The following is a 14,093-nucleotide window of genomic DNA, read 5'->3' as shown; positions in this document are numbered from 1 at the left end:
TGCACCCCCATACACAACTTGTTGATACCTATCAGATAGCCAGTCTCCAATCCAATGCACTAATCTAATATCCAACCCCATCTGCTCTAGTTTGACTGTCAACTTATCATGAGGTGCTCTATCAAAAGCTTTTGCGAAATCCAAGTATATTACTGTGTATCCTTCTCCTCTGTCCAAGGAAGCAGTCACTTTATTGTAATAAGTAAGTAGATTACTAAAACACGACCTCCCTTGAGCAAATCCATGCTGTCCATCAAAGATAATACCATTGTTGTCAACCCAACTCTGGATCCTAGTTCTCACAAGCTTCTCCAACAACTTAACCACAACACCTGACACACAGATAGGCCTATAGTTTGATGCTTGAGTTCGATCACCTCCTTTATGAAGTGGCACAATCTTGCCCTCCTTCCACTCTTTAGGGACTTGACCAAGTGCAAGACTCGTATTAAAAAAATATGTCAAGGCAGGTGTCAACTCTCTGGCACATTCCTTCAGAATACGTGGTGATATATTATCAAGTCCCACAGCCTTATTTACATCTAGTTTACTCAACTCCCCAAACACCTCTTGCTCACTTACAGTCAGTCTCTCCTCCCCATCATCAACTGCTCTTAATCTCTCCATGAAGTCACATTCACAAGATTGAAAGATCTTTATGAACTGCTCATTAAGTATCTCCACCACACATTCTGCAACAGCTGTCTTTATACCATTTCCTCCAATCAATGTCATCCTTCCATAATTTTTCTTTCTTTTGCTGGCTACATATCGAAAGAACTCCCTAGGATTCTTTTTAGCTTGATTAGCTAACTGCTGTTCATACCTCTCTTTAGCTACTCTCACCAACCAAGTCACCCTCCTTGCCTGGTCTTTGTAGACCTCATGAAATTGGTTACTTCAACTTCTCTTATGCTGCCTCCACAATGCCCTTTTTCTCTGTATTGAATGCTTAATCTCTTTATTCATCCATCTCACACCTACCTTATTTAACCTTCTCACCTGTGGTATACATTTAGACATTGCATCCACTAAATATTTTTTGAAAATCCCAAGCTGCATTGATCTCTTTTCCAGCTAACTCCTCATTCCATGCTACACCTGCAAGCTGTCTCCTGAGCTCTTCATAATCACACCCCTTGTAGTTCCACATATACCCTTTTTTCACAAGGATCCTTGCACTGCTGGCAACCACCCAAGTAATCACCTCATGGTCACTTTCACCAATTGGTGGATGATTTGATACCTCATTGATAATTACATCCTCCGATGAGATGACCAAATCCAAGACCCTTAATCCTCTTGTGCCCTCTGTTACATACTGTCTAAGGTAGTTATCCCTCAAAAACTCAAGAAACTCATTTTCTTTACTTCCAGTTGCTATCTCTTCATTCCAGTCTATATTACCATAATTAAAATCACCCATAATGATCACCCTTTTCTTATTTGCTTGGCTTATTTGACTATACATTTCACTATCACCACCATCCACATTACCAGGTCTATAACAACATTCCACCAAGTATTTGATTCTATTCACCACTATCTCACACCATACTGCCTCAAAACCACTGGCCCCATTTCCCTCTTGCATCTCTACCTTGTATGGACATAACTCTTTCTCTATCATCAATAGCACCCCCCCTCCCTTTTTACCCCTTCTATCCTCACGAAACACATCATACCTTTCCATCTCTATTCCTGTCAGGATGTCATCCTCATCTAACCATGTCTCACTAATTCCAACAATCTCTGGGTGCACAGACGCAATTAGTGCAACCATTTCATCCGCCTTGTTTCTTATACTTCTAGCATTGGTATACAAACACAACAACTCATTTTTGGATCTACAGCTAGTTCCACTGATACCACTCACTCAATGTGATCTCTCCATACTGGACTGGGGCCATTTCCCTTTCTGCTTCTTCATTTTAGAACCCTTTGCAATTCCATCTGTTTCCTTTTGATCCCTGATCATCCCATTACTTTCCTGCCTACACATGCTCTCACCTCCTCTTGGAGCATCCACCTTTCTCATGCTGTGTATCCCTGTCCACCCTGAGCCTCCCTGTTTCCCTGCTCCTCTTGCACACCCATTCTTTCATTTTCTATACTCATACCACTCACTTCCCCATTCATTTCCACTCCTTCAATCTCTCCTGCTCTTCCACATCACTCCCCTCTCGATCTGATTCATTCTCTCTATTCACTTCTCCACTTTCCAGCAGCAGTCTCTCCAAGCGTTTATAGGATTGTTATTAAAAAAACAAATAAATCACTGATCTACAAACACACAAAATGTAACATACTTTGGCCTTTTCAACAACTTTTTCTGGTAGAAAAATGCGAGGAAATGCATACATAGCACCTAATACTTCGCAACACTTCATACTGTCTTTATAATTCAAACTCCTAGAAACAAGAGCAGCCTTTTCTTTCAGTGACTGGAGTACTGCAAGTTTTTCCTAAAGTATAAAGATACAGTATATTACTTTTAAGGAACATTCAATCACAGTTGTTTTTGTATATTAAATATATCCAATCATATATTTTCTGACTGGATATGATTAAAATCATATCCAATCACAAAATGCAGAAAATGGATGAAAATAAGTACTTACTCATTATTATAGAACCTCTTAGTAGATAAAGCTAGAGTACTTGCTAGAACTTACAATATGTGTTATTCTTTTCTAGACCCTCCTATAATTTATTGAGTCACATCATAAGGTTTTGACTTTTCTATCCTTGCAAACAATCTCACTACATGCCTCCCTGGCTGAATCAACATTTTCTTCTGAGTTTGTCATCAAGACTCCAAAGTTTGGTTCTTGTTTTTAAATTCTTTTTTGATATTGCTAACAACATAATCAATAAGACTTTTCTTATTCTGTCTTCTCTTCATTGTATAGCTTTATGCGTACATGACTGGTCTGTCTTGAATAGAAATCCAGGGTTATTACCATTATTATTAGCTTTACCATTTTCTTCAAATTTTCCAAAAACATTTCTACATATATGAGATTCATTTCCTAAAAAGTTATCAGATATGCAAACATTCTTGCAAATGCACAAAGGTGCTATAAAATAAATTATAAATGTATGAAGTGCTAATATTTCACTGGATTTCAATCCAGCATCCTCAAAGCACAATTAATTGAAACTTCACAATTACTTGGTCTGGTCCCTCCCCCCCCTACACACAAAAAAAGCAGTATCATTATTATTACTGAATGGCTATCTCCACTGGTAATTCATTCTACTTATTTCAAGCAAAATCTAATTCTTGCTAACCTCGTCCACAACAGCGTGACATCTTGCTCTCTACCATCTGGTCATAAACTGAAAACTTCTGCATCTAACCTATAAAACTTTCTTAATAACTGATATGTTTCTATCATATCACCTACAGACTAAATTTAATCATCTACAAAACCATCTATCTACCTTAAAATATAACATTAAATTATTAAATTATAGCATTCCACAGGCCAGGCACCATTTTAGTCACTCAAAATCCTCTTCATTATTTCCTTATGGGAACCCAGGTGAGAATTCTTTGTATAGTAATCCAGATTATGGTCATATCAAAGCCTTATAGGAATAATAACTTCCTTATCCCTAGTTGTCAATATTTCTTAACATCCAAGTGATCATTTGAGGCATTTTGCCTACTTCTTCAATCCTCTGAACGTCAGAGATTTAACCTGGGCTGCAAAAAAAAAAAAAAAATAATAATAATAATAATAATAATAATAATAATAAATCATCAGAAAAATAGATGTGTATATGAAGACAAGCTACATGCTCTTGCTCTCTACAAAGGTAAATTGAATCTATGCTGTTAATTGATATTTTACTTCCTCTAGTAGTAAAAAAGCTGACCTCTAGTAGTAAAAAAAAAATAAATAAATAAATAAATAAATCCTGCTAAAGTCCTCGCATACTATGCTTTTCTTCAGGACTTGTACAGGTTGCTATACTAAGATTTTCTTCTGGACTTGTACCATTCAGGTTGCTATTAAATGTTAAAACAACTTCACCAAGTCTTCTTTGTATTGAGATTTTTCTTTGGCTTGTTCTGGTTGATATAATGGTTGTAAATGGGTCCTCCACATTCTTGGAATGGTTAGACTGTCATTTTTGTTCAGATTAAGATTGTGTTTGAGCATTTCACGTGCTTCTTTAAATTTCCTCTCGAACTAGGTTTTGGTACCTTTCCAATCATTTCTGTTGCATGTCTGGAGTGCATGGTCTGAAATGCCAGTTTTTCAAAATGGAGGTATTTAATATGTCGTTTGTGTTCCTCCTTCCTAATTGGGATGGTTCACCCTGTTTCCCCCCTACGTATGGTAAGTTACATGTGCATTGTATTTTGTAAACCCCAGCATAGGCTAGGTGTGGAAGAGGATCTTTGGAAGAACTGAGTAGGTGTAAGTTTTAAAAGTAGTAAGTTTTTGAGTAGGTGTCCTAATTTTGTCGGGGGTTTAAAGGTAGTTTTGATGTTGTATTTGTGTAGTGTTCTATCTATTTTTTCTGAAATGCCTCTAACATAAGGAATGGCAATGGCATTCATGAAATGAATGTGTCCCTAAATTCATAAATATGAATGCTGATCACCGTGTAACCTTAAAAGAAAGAGTCTTTATTAATTAGATAATTCATCAGAGGTGGCAGGAAAGGCTAAGTCAGCAACAGTTTCTTCAAATTCAGCAACTGCAATTGTTCTGAGGATGGTTCACCAGAAACATAACTTGTGAACAGTCTAGGCTCATCTTCAGACTGTAAAGTGACACAAGTGGGCATCTTTAAAAATTTGTATATTACATTCATCTCTGTCTGCATAGTTTGTCTTTTCCTTTTCTGCATAAATTTGACTTTAGCAAGCAATTACAACTTGCACCATTCTGTCTACCTTACTAAATTTCTCTCCATTTTGGGGGTCTCTTTCTTCAAACAACTGAATGGCCTTATAAACAGAGGCAAATGGCTCTGTCAAAAGTCAGTAAATTATTAAGACATGGTCTTCACAAAGCCATTTTGCTCCACATAGTGTTTGTCACATTCTGTAACCTACTGGTGAATTCTTTGTTTAACCAACTTTTCAATACCTTAATCATCACTGCTGAGTTACTCATTAATGCTTCAGATATTCAACAAAAAAGAAAGAGCTGTTTATTAAAAAAAAGAAAACAACTAGGTTATTATTACCAAAACAGATAAGAGTTCTGTGAAAGATTAGTGGAATGAAAATGTGGCATCAACAGCAGTATCACATTAAAAATGGGGATATCAGGAAAGAACTTGCCATTGTTAGCTTTCAGAAATGTGTTAGTAGAGCTAATCTCAGTGGTATAGTCACTTAAACAGAATTAGAGAGGAAAGATTAGCAAAACAATTGTTCTTTGCCAGGATGTAAAGAAAAAGATCCACAGGAAGACCAAGATGTAGATGGATTGATATGGTAAAAACTGCCTTAAGAGACAGAAACATAAGATCTGATAATGTTCGAGTTTTGACTGATAACAGATTAATTTGGAGGAACATTGTTCATTGGAAGTTAATGCTGTTGATGTGGCATCAACAGCAGTATCACATTAAAAATGGAGATATCCGGAAAGAACTTGCCATTGTTAGCTTTCAGAAATGTGTTAGTAAAGCTAATCTCAGTGGTATAGTCACTTAAACAGAATGGGAAAGGAAAGATTAGCAAAACAATTGTTCTTTGCCAGGATGTCAAGAAAAAGACCCACAGGAAGACCAAGATGTAGATGGATTGATATGGTAAAAACATAAAATCTGATAATGTTGGAGTTTTGACTGATAACAGATTAATTTGGAGGAACATTGTTCATTGGAAGTTAATGGTGTAAATTTTTCATGGAGTATTATCATAATTAACCTGTTCACTCCCTGAGGGTACATATCAGGAACGTGATGATGAGTATCCAAAATAAAATGAAATAATTTCCATGGATTGAGTTGAGCTGAAAACAGTTGAAATAGGCCAAACATGGTTGGATGAGAATGATATCTTGATGGGAATAGAAATGGAAGGATAAGATGTTTTTCGTGAGGAAAGCAAGAGCAAGAACAGAGGGGGAGTGTTGCTGATTTAACGAATGAATTATGTCCACACAAAGTTCAGATACAAGAGAAGAAAAGTGGCAGTGGTTCTGAGATGGAGGTTGACAGAATGAGATATCTGGTTTGGTGTTGCTACAGGCTGGGGAATGTGGAGAGTAGCAACAAAGAAATGTATAGCCAACTTGACTTAGTGAGCAAGTGAAGAATGATCGTTATGGGTAATTTCAATTATGGCAATACTAATTGGAATGAAGAGTTAGCATCAGGGAATAAGAAGAATGAATTTCTTGAGTTCTTAGGGAACAGCAATCATGACTATTAAATTATTTAAGGAATTCACAACGTATACTGGAATATTAATTAAAAGAAACTTGAATAAATACTTCATATATTTTGGCAATGTCGCATTGCCATCTTCATGGGAACATACAAATATGACACGTGCATGAAGGCACTACAAAAAGCAAATGAGGCGGAAGATAAGAAACTATTTTTGTTCCTAAAGTCCTAATGGTGTCCCCCTAGTGGGCTATATTGGGTTGTCTTGGCCATTGGGCTGATGTTCTCATGATGTAAGTCTCCCAAATTTGGGGCAGTCTCATGCACCCAAATTTGTTGAGGTTTGGAATGTATTTTTAGAGCTGAGGCATGATTCTATGAATAATCTTATGTACTTAAACTTGCTGCAGTGTATTACTTTGGCTTTCTTCCAACGTATTCTGTGGCAGGTATCCAGGGCATGGTCTGCAAGACTAGAGTGGCTTTACTGGTGAAACCAGATGTAGTCTTTGTGTTCCAAAATCCTGATATTTGCTGTCCTGCTTGTTTGGCCAAAGTAGGACAGTTTACAGCTGCAAGGGACCTGGTATACCCCAGGTAGGTCTAGGGGAAGTGGTTGGTCTTTGGTAGAGTAGATAAGGGATGCCAATTTTTTATGTGGTTTGTAACAAGAACTCAAGTCATATTTTTTAAGGATTTTGGCTATTTTTTCAGAGGTGCCCTGGATGTAGGAAATGGTGATAGATTTAGTTAATCTTTATTGTGAAGGGGAGGGAGGGGGGTTGTGGTTTACTGATTTTAATATTTTTTGGAGTTTTTGGTGGTTGTAAGAAAGTTTTAAGGATGTGGTTTAGTTCTGTGGTTAGGGCATTGTCATCTGAACAGATTAATTTTGCCCTGTTATATAGTGTTTTAATAATCCCATATTGTTGTGAGGGGGGGGGGGATTGCTGGTGAATGTATCTGCCTATATGGGTGGACTTTCTATAAACAGAGTAAACCAAGGATCCATCAGGCTAGATTAGAGTGTCTAGGAAAGGGAAGCAGTTGTTTTCCTCTTTTTCCAAGGTGAACAGGATTCTGGGGTGTTGGTTGTTTAAGTGCGTTAAGAAGGAGTGGAATGTATCTAAGCCATGTGGCCAAATAGTGAACACATCATCCATGTAGCGAAGCCAAACTGTGGGTTTTTGTGGGGCAGAGTTTAAGGCTTTCTCTTCAAAAGTCTCCATAGAGAAGTTGGCCAAGGGTGGGGAGAATGGTGAACCCATGGCTGTCCCCTCAATCTGTTTGTAGAATTTTCTTTGTCAAACGAAATAGCCTGAGCGCATAGTGAACTGAAATAGGGCTGAGATATCGGGAGGAAATTTGGCTTGGATGAGCTCTAAGGTTTCCTTGAGTGAGACATTTGTGAATAGGGAGGAGATGTCAAAACTGACCATTATGTCAGTATGTTGGAGTGAGAGGTTTCCATACTGGCTTTGAAGTGGGCTGAGTTTTTTTTTATGTGTGATGGTGTGTTGCCAGTATAGTGTATGTGAGCACTTTGGCTAATTTATATGTGGGGAATCAATGACATCCACTATGGGACGCAATGGCACAGATTGTTTATGAATTTTTGGAAGTCCATATATTCGGGGGGGGGGGGGTCTAGAGTTAAAAGCTTTTAGTTTGCTGGTCACTTCTACAGGCCAAGAAGTGACCTTCTTAAGGAGCCTATGGAATGTTCTAATATGAGAGCTGGTGGGATTGTTTTCAATAGGGAGGTAGGTAACCTGATCTAATAATAAAGCATTAGGCTTACCTGTGTAGTCCTTTCGGTTGAGAACCACAGTGGCGTTTCCCTTATCCGCTTTGGTGATTACTATTTCTTTGTTATTCTTCATTTCCTATAGAGCTTTATATTCACCTTTGGATATGTTGGTTGTTGGTTGTCTTGCTTTGGTGAGAACATCGGCTACTGAATAATCTTTCGTACTTAATTCATAGAATCTGCTTAGGCTCTAAAAAACGTTTCAAACCTCAACAAATTTGGGTGCATGAGACTGCCCCAAATTTGGGAGACTTACATCATGAGAACATCAGCCCAATGGCCAAGACAACCCAATATAGCCCACTAGGGGGACACCATTAGGACTTTAGGAACAAAAATAGTTTCTTATCTTCTGCCTCATTTGCTTTTTGTAGTGCCTGCATGCACGTGTCATATTTGTATGTTCCCATGAAGATGGCAATGTGATGTTGCCGAAATATAGGAAGTATTTATTAAAGTTTCTTTTAATTAATATTCCAGTACACGTTGTGAATTCCTTAAATAATTTAATAGTCATGTGTTGCCAACGTACAAGCCTTTCTACAAGAACAACAATTATAGGTAATATGTAACTGAGGGCACAAAGGGTTAAGAATCTTTGATCTGATTATATTATTAGAGAATGTGATTTTGAATGGAGTGTCTCACCAGTTCGTGAGAGTGACCATGAAATGATCACTTGGATTGTTACCAGTCATATGAGAACTTATGTTAAAAGGGTATGTGTGAAACTACAATGCTAGTGATTATGGAAACCTCAGGAGACATCTAGGAGCAATGGAATGGAATGAAAAGAGAAGTTGAGTGGAAAGGAGATGGATGCTGCTTGGGCATTGATAAAGAGCTATTTAACAGCAGCAATGTCTGAGTGAATTCCAAAATTAAAAGGCTAAATAGGATAGGAGTACAGTGGATGAATGAAAAGATTAAACATGAAATCTGGAAGAAGAAAGCACTGTGGAGTCAACACAAGACAACTGTTGGTAATAATCAGTTGCATGAAGAGAACAAAGAGCAGGTCACAAAGGTGACTTTTGGTCAAGACAAAGGTAACAGTTGGTTAAGACAACAAAAGTGCAGTATGAGAAGAAATTAGCCAATCAAACAAAGAAAAACCCTAGTGAGTTCTTTTGACATGTGCAAGTAGAAGAAAGAATGATTATGGAAGGATGTTGTTGGCAGAATGGTAACTGATGCAGAGGATATAGTTGAAGTACTCAATAAGCACTTTATCAGCGTATTTCATCCTCATGAAGGCATCATGATAAGCTGGAGTTTAGAGGATATGGTAGGGGAGGAATGATGGTGAATGAGGAATTAAGTAAACTTGATGTTAATAAGACAGTAGGACTTGACAATATATCATCAAGTATTTTGAAGAAATGCTCTGGGGAATTAACAGCACCTTTGGCACATCTGTTTAACATGAGTTTTGCAACAGGACAAGTCTTCAGAGAAATGGAAAGTGGAAAAAATTGTTCTAATTCACAAGGGGTGGGGGATGAGACTGGGGCTACAAATTATAGGTCAATCTGCATGTTAAAAACCTGACTAATATTGCAAAAGTGGCCAAAACAGCTTATCAGATTATTTGGTTGTTGAAGAATACACCAATAAACAGGGATAGGATGGTTGTTATTATCCTTTATATGGGTCTAATAAGGCTACATCTAGCCCATGCAAGCAGATCAGGTATACATAGATTCCATGGGAATGAGAAAGTGGTGCAGGGGATGAGAGCTGAGCATCACTCACCTCAGGGTCTGACAAAAATTGTGGCACTTCTGTGGAATATTCCCTATGAGGAAAGATTGAAGATCTGTAGGGTACAAAGGCTAGTCAATAGGTGGGAAAAAAAGGGGGTAACATGATAGAAACATAAGTTGTTGAGGAATTTTATAGGACTAGCATCAAAGACTTGGCAGGAAGGAGAGAGCAAGGGAAATTGTGTAAGAGCATGATTAGCAAGGGTATTTTAAGACCAGGCTTTGTGCTTGGATAGTGGTGATTGGGTTGCTAGAGGTGGTTTTGAGTGTCCCATCAATCAATAAGAGTGACTCCATGAAGATGACTGAGTAAATAATAATAGAAACAAATTATGAGAGTAGTCTGAAAAGTTCTTGCCCTCGACCATAGATGGCAGCACTATCGGCAAGATTTTTTTTTTCTAAGTTGGTGCATCTGTCATAAGCATCCATGTGAAATTGCAAATCATTCTATCAAGTACTTTGTTTATACAGCTGTCAGTATCCCTTGAAATGGATAAAATTGAGTGTTGTGCAGTTGTAAAATTCTTTGTAAAGGAAGGTTTAATGGCAAACGAAATTCATTCAAAGTTCATAAAAGTTTATGGGCACTCTTCTCCTTTATTTTCAACAATTAAGAAATGGGCTGCCGAGTTTAAACATGGCCATACCAGCCTTGAAGATGATCCATATGATGGACATCCAAAAAGTGTAACAACACCAGAAATCATTGATCAAGTACTCAATATGGTATTGGATGACTGGCAAGTCAAAGTGTGTGAAATTGCTGAGAATATAGGCATTTCAAAAGCACATGTAAGATATATTTTGCATGAAGAATTGCATATGAAAAAGATTTGTGCAAGATGGGTGCCATGCTTACTCAGAGCAGATCAAAAACACACTCTCATGAAAATCTCTGAACAGTGCTGGGAGCATTTTAACAAGAATAAAACTGATTTTGTGCATCTGTTTATTACTATCGATGAGACTTAGATTCACCATCACACACCAGAATCCAAAAACAGCAGTCAAAACAGTGGACAGAAGTACAGTGGCTTCTCAATTTGATTCTGTGGACAGCGTCCATGGCATAGTTGGGACATGAAATAACTTATTTTAGGTAGATGTTGGCTGTTCATCCAGTTGTCCATAATAGGCTACTTTGAATAAACAAAATAATGAATAAACAAAATGCCTTTAGCATCCCAAAACACCGATGCCATGACCTTTGCTGCTGATGGAACCAACTTTGTCTTTGGCGCCGGTTGTTCAATGCCAAAGACAAAGTTGGTTCCATCAGCAGCAAAAGTCATGGCATCAGTGTTTTCGGATGCTAAAGGCATTTTGTTTATTCATTATCTTGATAAGTGTAAAACAATAACCGGGGAATATTATTTCGATCTTTTAACCAGACTAGACAAAAACATTCGTGAGAAAATACCCATTTGCAGAAGAAAAAATATCATCTTTTATCAGGACAATCCACCTGCCCAAAAAGTGTTTTGGCAATGGGAAAATTAAGGGATCTGCACTATGAATTGTTGGAACATCCAATCTATTCCCCAGATTTGGCTCCTTCTGACCTCTATCTCTTCCTAAAACTCTTCCTTGCTGGTCAGCGTTTTTCTTTGAATCAAGAGGTGATTGCAGCTGTAGAGGGGTATTTTGCAGATCTTACTGAGAACCACTACAGGGATGGGATAATAGTGCTGGAGCATTGCTGTAATAAATATATTAGTCTTAAGGGAGATTATGTTGAAAAATAAAAATAATTTTGAAATTATAAATTTGTTTTTTCATTGTTAGGCTGAGAAATTTTCAGACCACCTTTGTATTTGTCATTTTGCACATATCTAATATTTTGAACTTTATTAAAGTATGCTTAACATACTCACATTAATAAATGTATCATAAGAGGGCTCTCCTAATTGTGGTGGTTTTACTCTACAGTCAACGGCAGCCTAAAAAAAAAAAATTCTCAAAATGCTATACTTTCATTATATAAATTAAAGTAAATTATATATAAATATAAAATATTAAAAAAAGTCATGTTTGAACTCTGTAATGAAGTACAGGGGCTTCTCAATTTGATTCTGTGGACAGTGTCCATAGCATAGTTGGGACATGAAATATCTTATTTTAGGTAGATGTTGGCTATTCATCCAGTTGTCCATAATAGGCCACTTTGTATGCACAAGGAACTTTTAGATACCTGTCACATCTACAGAGTTCCTTTATTCCATCTACAAAGGAATAACAAGATACATGGTTTTTCTATTCTGAAAATCCACAGCTATTCATTGTGTGAAATACCAAGAATAGAAAAAATCTTGACCTATCACCTCCACATATAAGGTTCACTGGAAAAAAAAAAAAAAGAAAGTCCTATACAAGAGCAGGTTCTTTATAAAAGACTGCATAAGGAAAGTTATGAAGTATGACCACAATATCCTGATGAGATTTGATGGGCACTACATTTATCCCCATTATGGAAAGTAGTGTTGCTTAAGCAACACTACTTAATAATGTTAAACATACGTGCATTTAATAAATCTTTCTATTATTTATTTTATATATATATATAATTAGACCTCTCCTAATTGAGGTGGTTTTACTCTACAGTCAACAGCAGCCTAAAAAAAAAGTACGGGAGGCTGGGTATGATTGTCACATGGGCAGATTGTCACAAATGCTATAACATAGAAACTGTAATCTATAGTACATAACATTACTCCATAAGAGCCCATGATTCCATACCTGCACTGCTGATCCTTCTATCATATATGCTTGTATTATTCCAAGAAGTCACAATACTTTGAGTGAAAATTCCAGAAGTAACTATTTTTATGTATTTTTGTTGAAAATTTTTTAACTTGGTTCTATTATAAATTAAAGATGCCAAGAAATTATATTCTTGGTTTTAATCCTTTATCCAAGTAGGGGAAGCTGGGTATGGTTGTCACATGGGCAGATTGTCACAAACGCTATAACATAGAAACTAATCTATAGGTACATACTAATATGTCATAGAGATGAATAGGCACATCCCCACTCTCCCCGTGATCACTCATTTCTCGTGGAGTGGGGTGAAGACAGGACATGTTGTCATTTGTTTTCACGCATTCGAAGTATATTATTATTATTACACAACACCTCCAGGGAGTCCAACGATTCATCGAGGGAGGACATCTGCTCTACAACTCTGTCTGCACCACCCATCCACAACTGACCGCAACTACACCAACACCACCAGTGTTTCCACAAACTAATCTATAGGTACAGCACCTCCAGGGAGTCCAACGATTCATCGAGGGAGGGCATCTGCTCTACAACTCTGTCTCCACCACCCATCCACAACTGACCGCAACTACACCAACACCACCAGTGTTTCCACAGACAATCACAAACATCAATGCCCTTGGCGGGATTCGAATCCACAGCCTTTTGGCTAGAGAGCAGAGATGCTAACCACTCGGCCAGCCAGGCTGGCCCTATATTGTTGTGCAGCTTATTTTCTCTCAAGTAAGTACTTGTTTCTTAACATCTACTAATGATGTTTTTTCAACTTAATCTCGTCGTTTAGAGTTCCTTCTAACTTAGTTAGAAGGAACTCTAAACTTAAAGTAAGTTTAAGTTTTCTTACTTTCTATTAAAGTAAGAAAGTCCCTTCTTACTTTAATGATTTTTGACACTTTTTAAACTCCTTAATAAATGAGCAGATAGGTTAGAATATGTTTAATGGCATGGATCAAGTTGTCACAGAACATTTGGGGTTATTTGTCACATGTGACAATCAATCCACTTTAACTTGCTGTATCATGTGATCTTATTTTATTTTATTTATATTTTTTTTTAACAACAGGCCTTAATAATAATGCTGCAAAATTATTAAAAGAAGACATCTAGAGGTGAAGTGTCCCAGGAATTAATGCTACTTGAAAGGTAAAAAAAGACAATAATAAAATAAGAAGTGTCGCAAAGGATTATAATATAAATTACTGCACTATTGCACAATATTGCCAGAAATTAACAACAGTATTACACAGCCCATAATTATCGTAGGATACAAAAGTAATTGGCAAATTTTTTTTTATTGAATTAGAAAATGAATTGGTGGCCTATCTCCTCCAAGCCTCTGACATATATTTTGATCTCAGTCCGAAGGAAGT

General features: G+C 37.1%; 1 protein-coding gene across 1 annotated transcript in view; it reads right to left on the bottom strand.

Annotated features, from left to right (window-relative positions):
- Nucleotides 1–14,093, bottom strand: part of LOC150096926 (alanine aminotransferase 2-like) — a 185,865-nt gene that overhangs the window by 33,238 nt on the left and 138,534 nt on the right. Inside the window, exons 10-11 of the mRNA XM_090408737.1 lie at nt 11,820–11,885; nt 2,310–2,465 (exon numbers count right to left, since the gene is read on the bottom strand). Coding sequence (XP_090264863.1) covers nt 2,310–2,465; nt 11,820–11,885 — 222 coding nt within the window. The remainder of the gene's footprint in view (nt 1–2,309; nt 2,466–11,819; nt 11,886–14,093) is intronic.

Source organism: Typopeltis vanoorti, chromosome 18 (assembly GCF_054136105.1).
Source record: "Typopeltis vanoorti isolate ZY-2024b chromosome 18, IOZ_Tvanoo_1.0, whole genome shotgun sequence".
Taxonomy (NCBI): Eukaryota; Metazoa; Arthropoda; class Arachnida; order Uropygi; family Thelyphonidae; genus Typopeltis; species Typopeltis vanoorti.
This window is presented reverse-complemented; position numbering and strand designations above follow the sequence as displayed.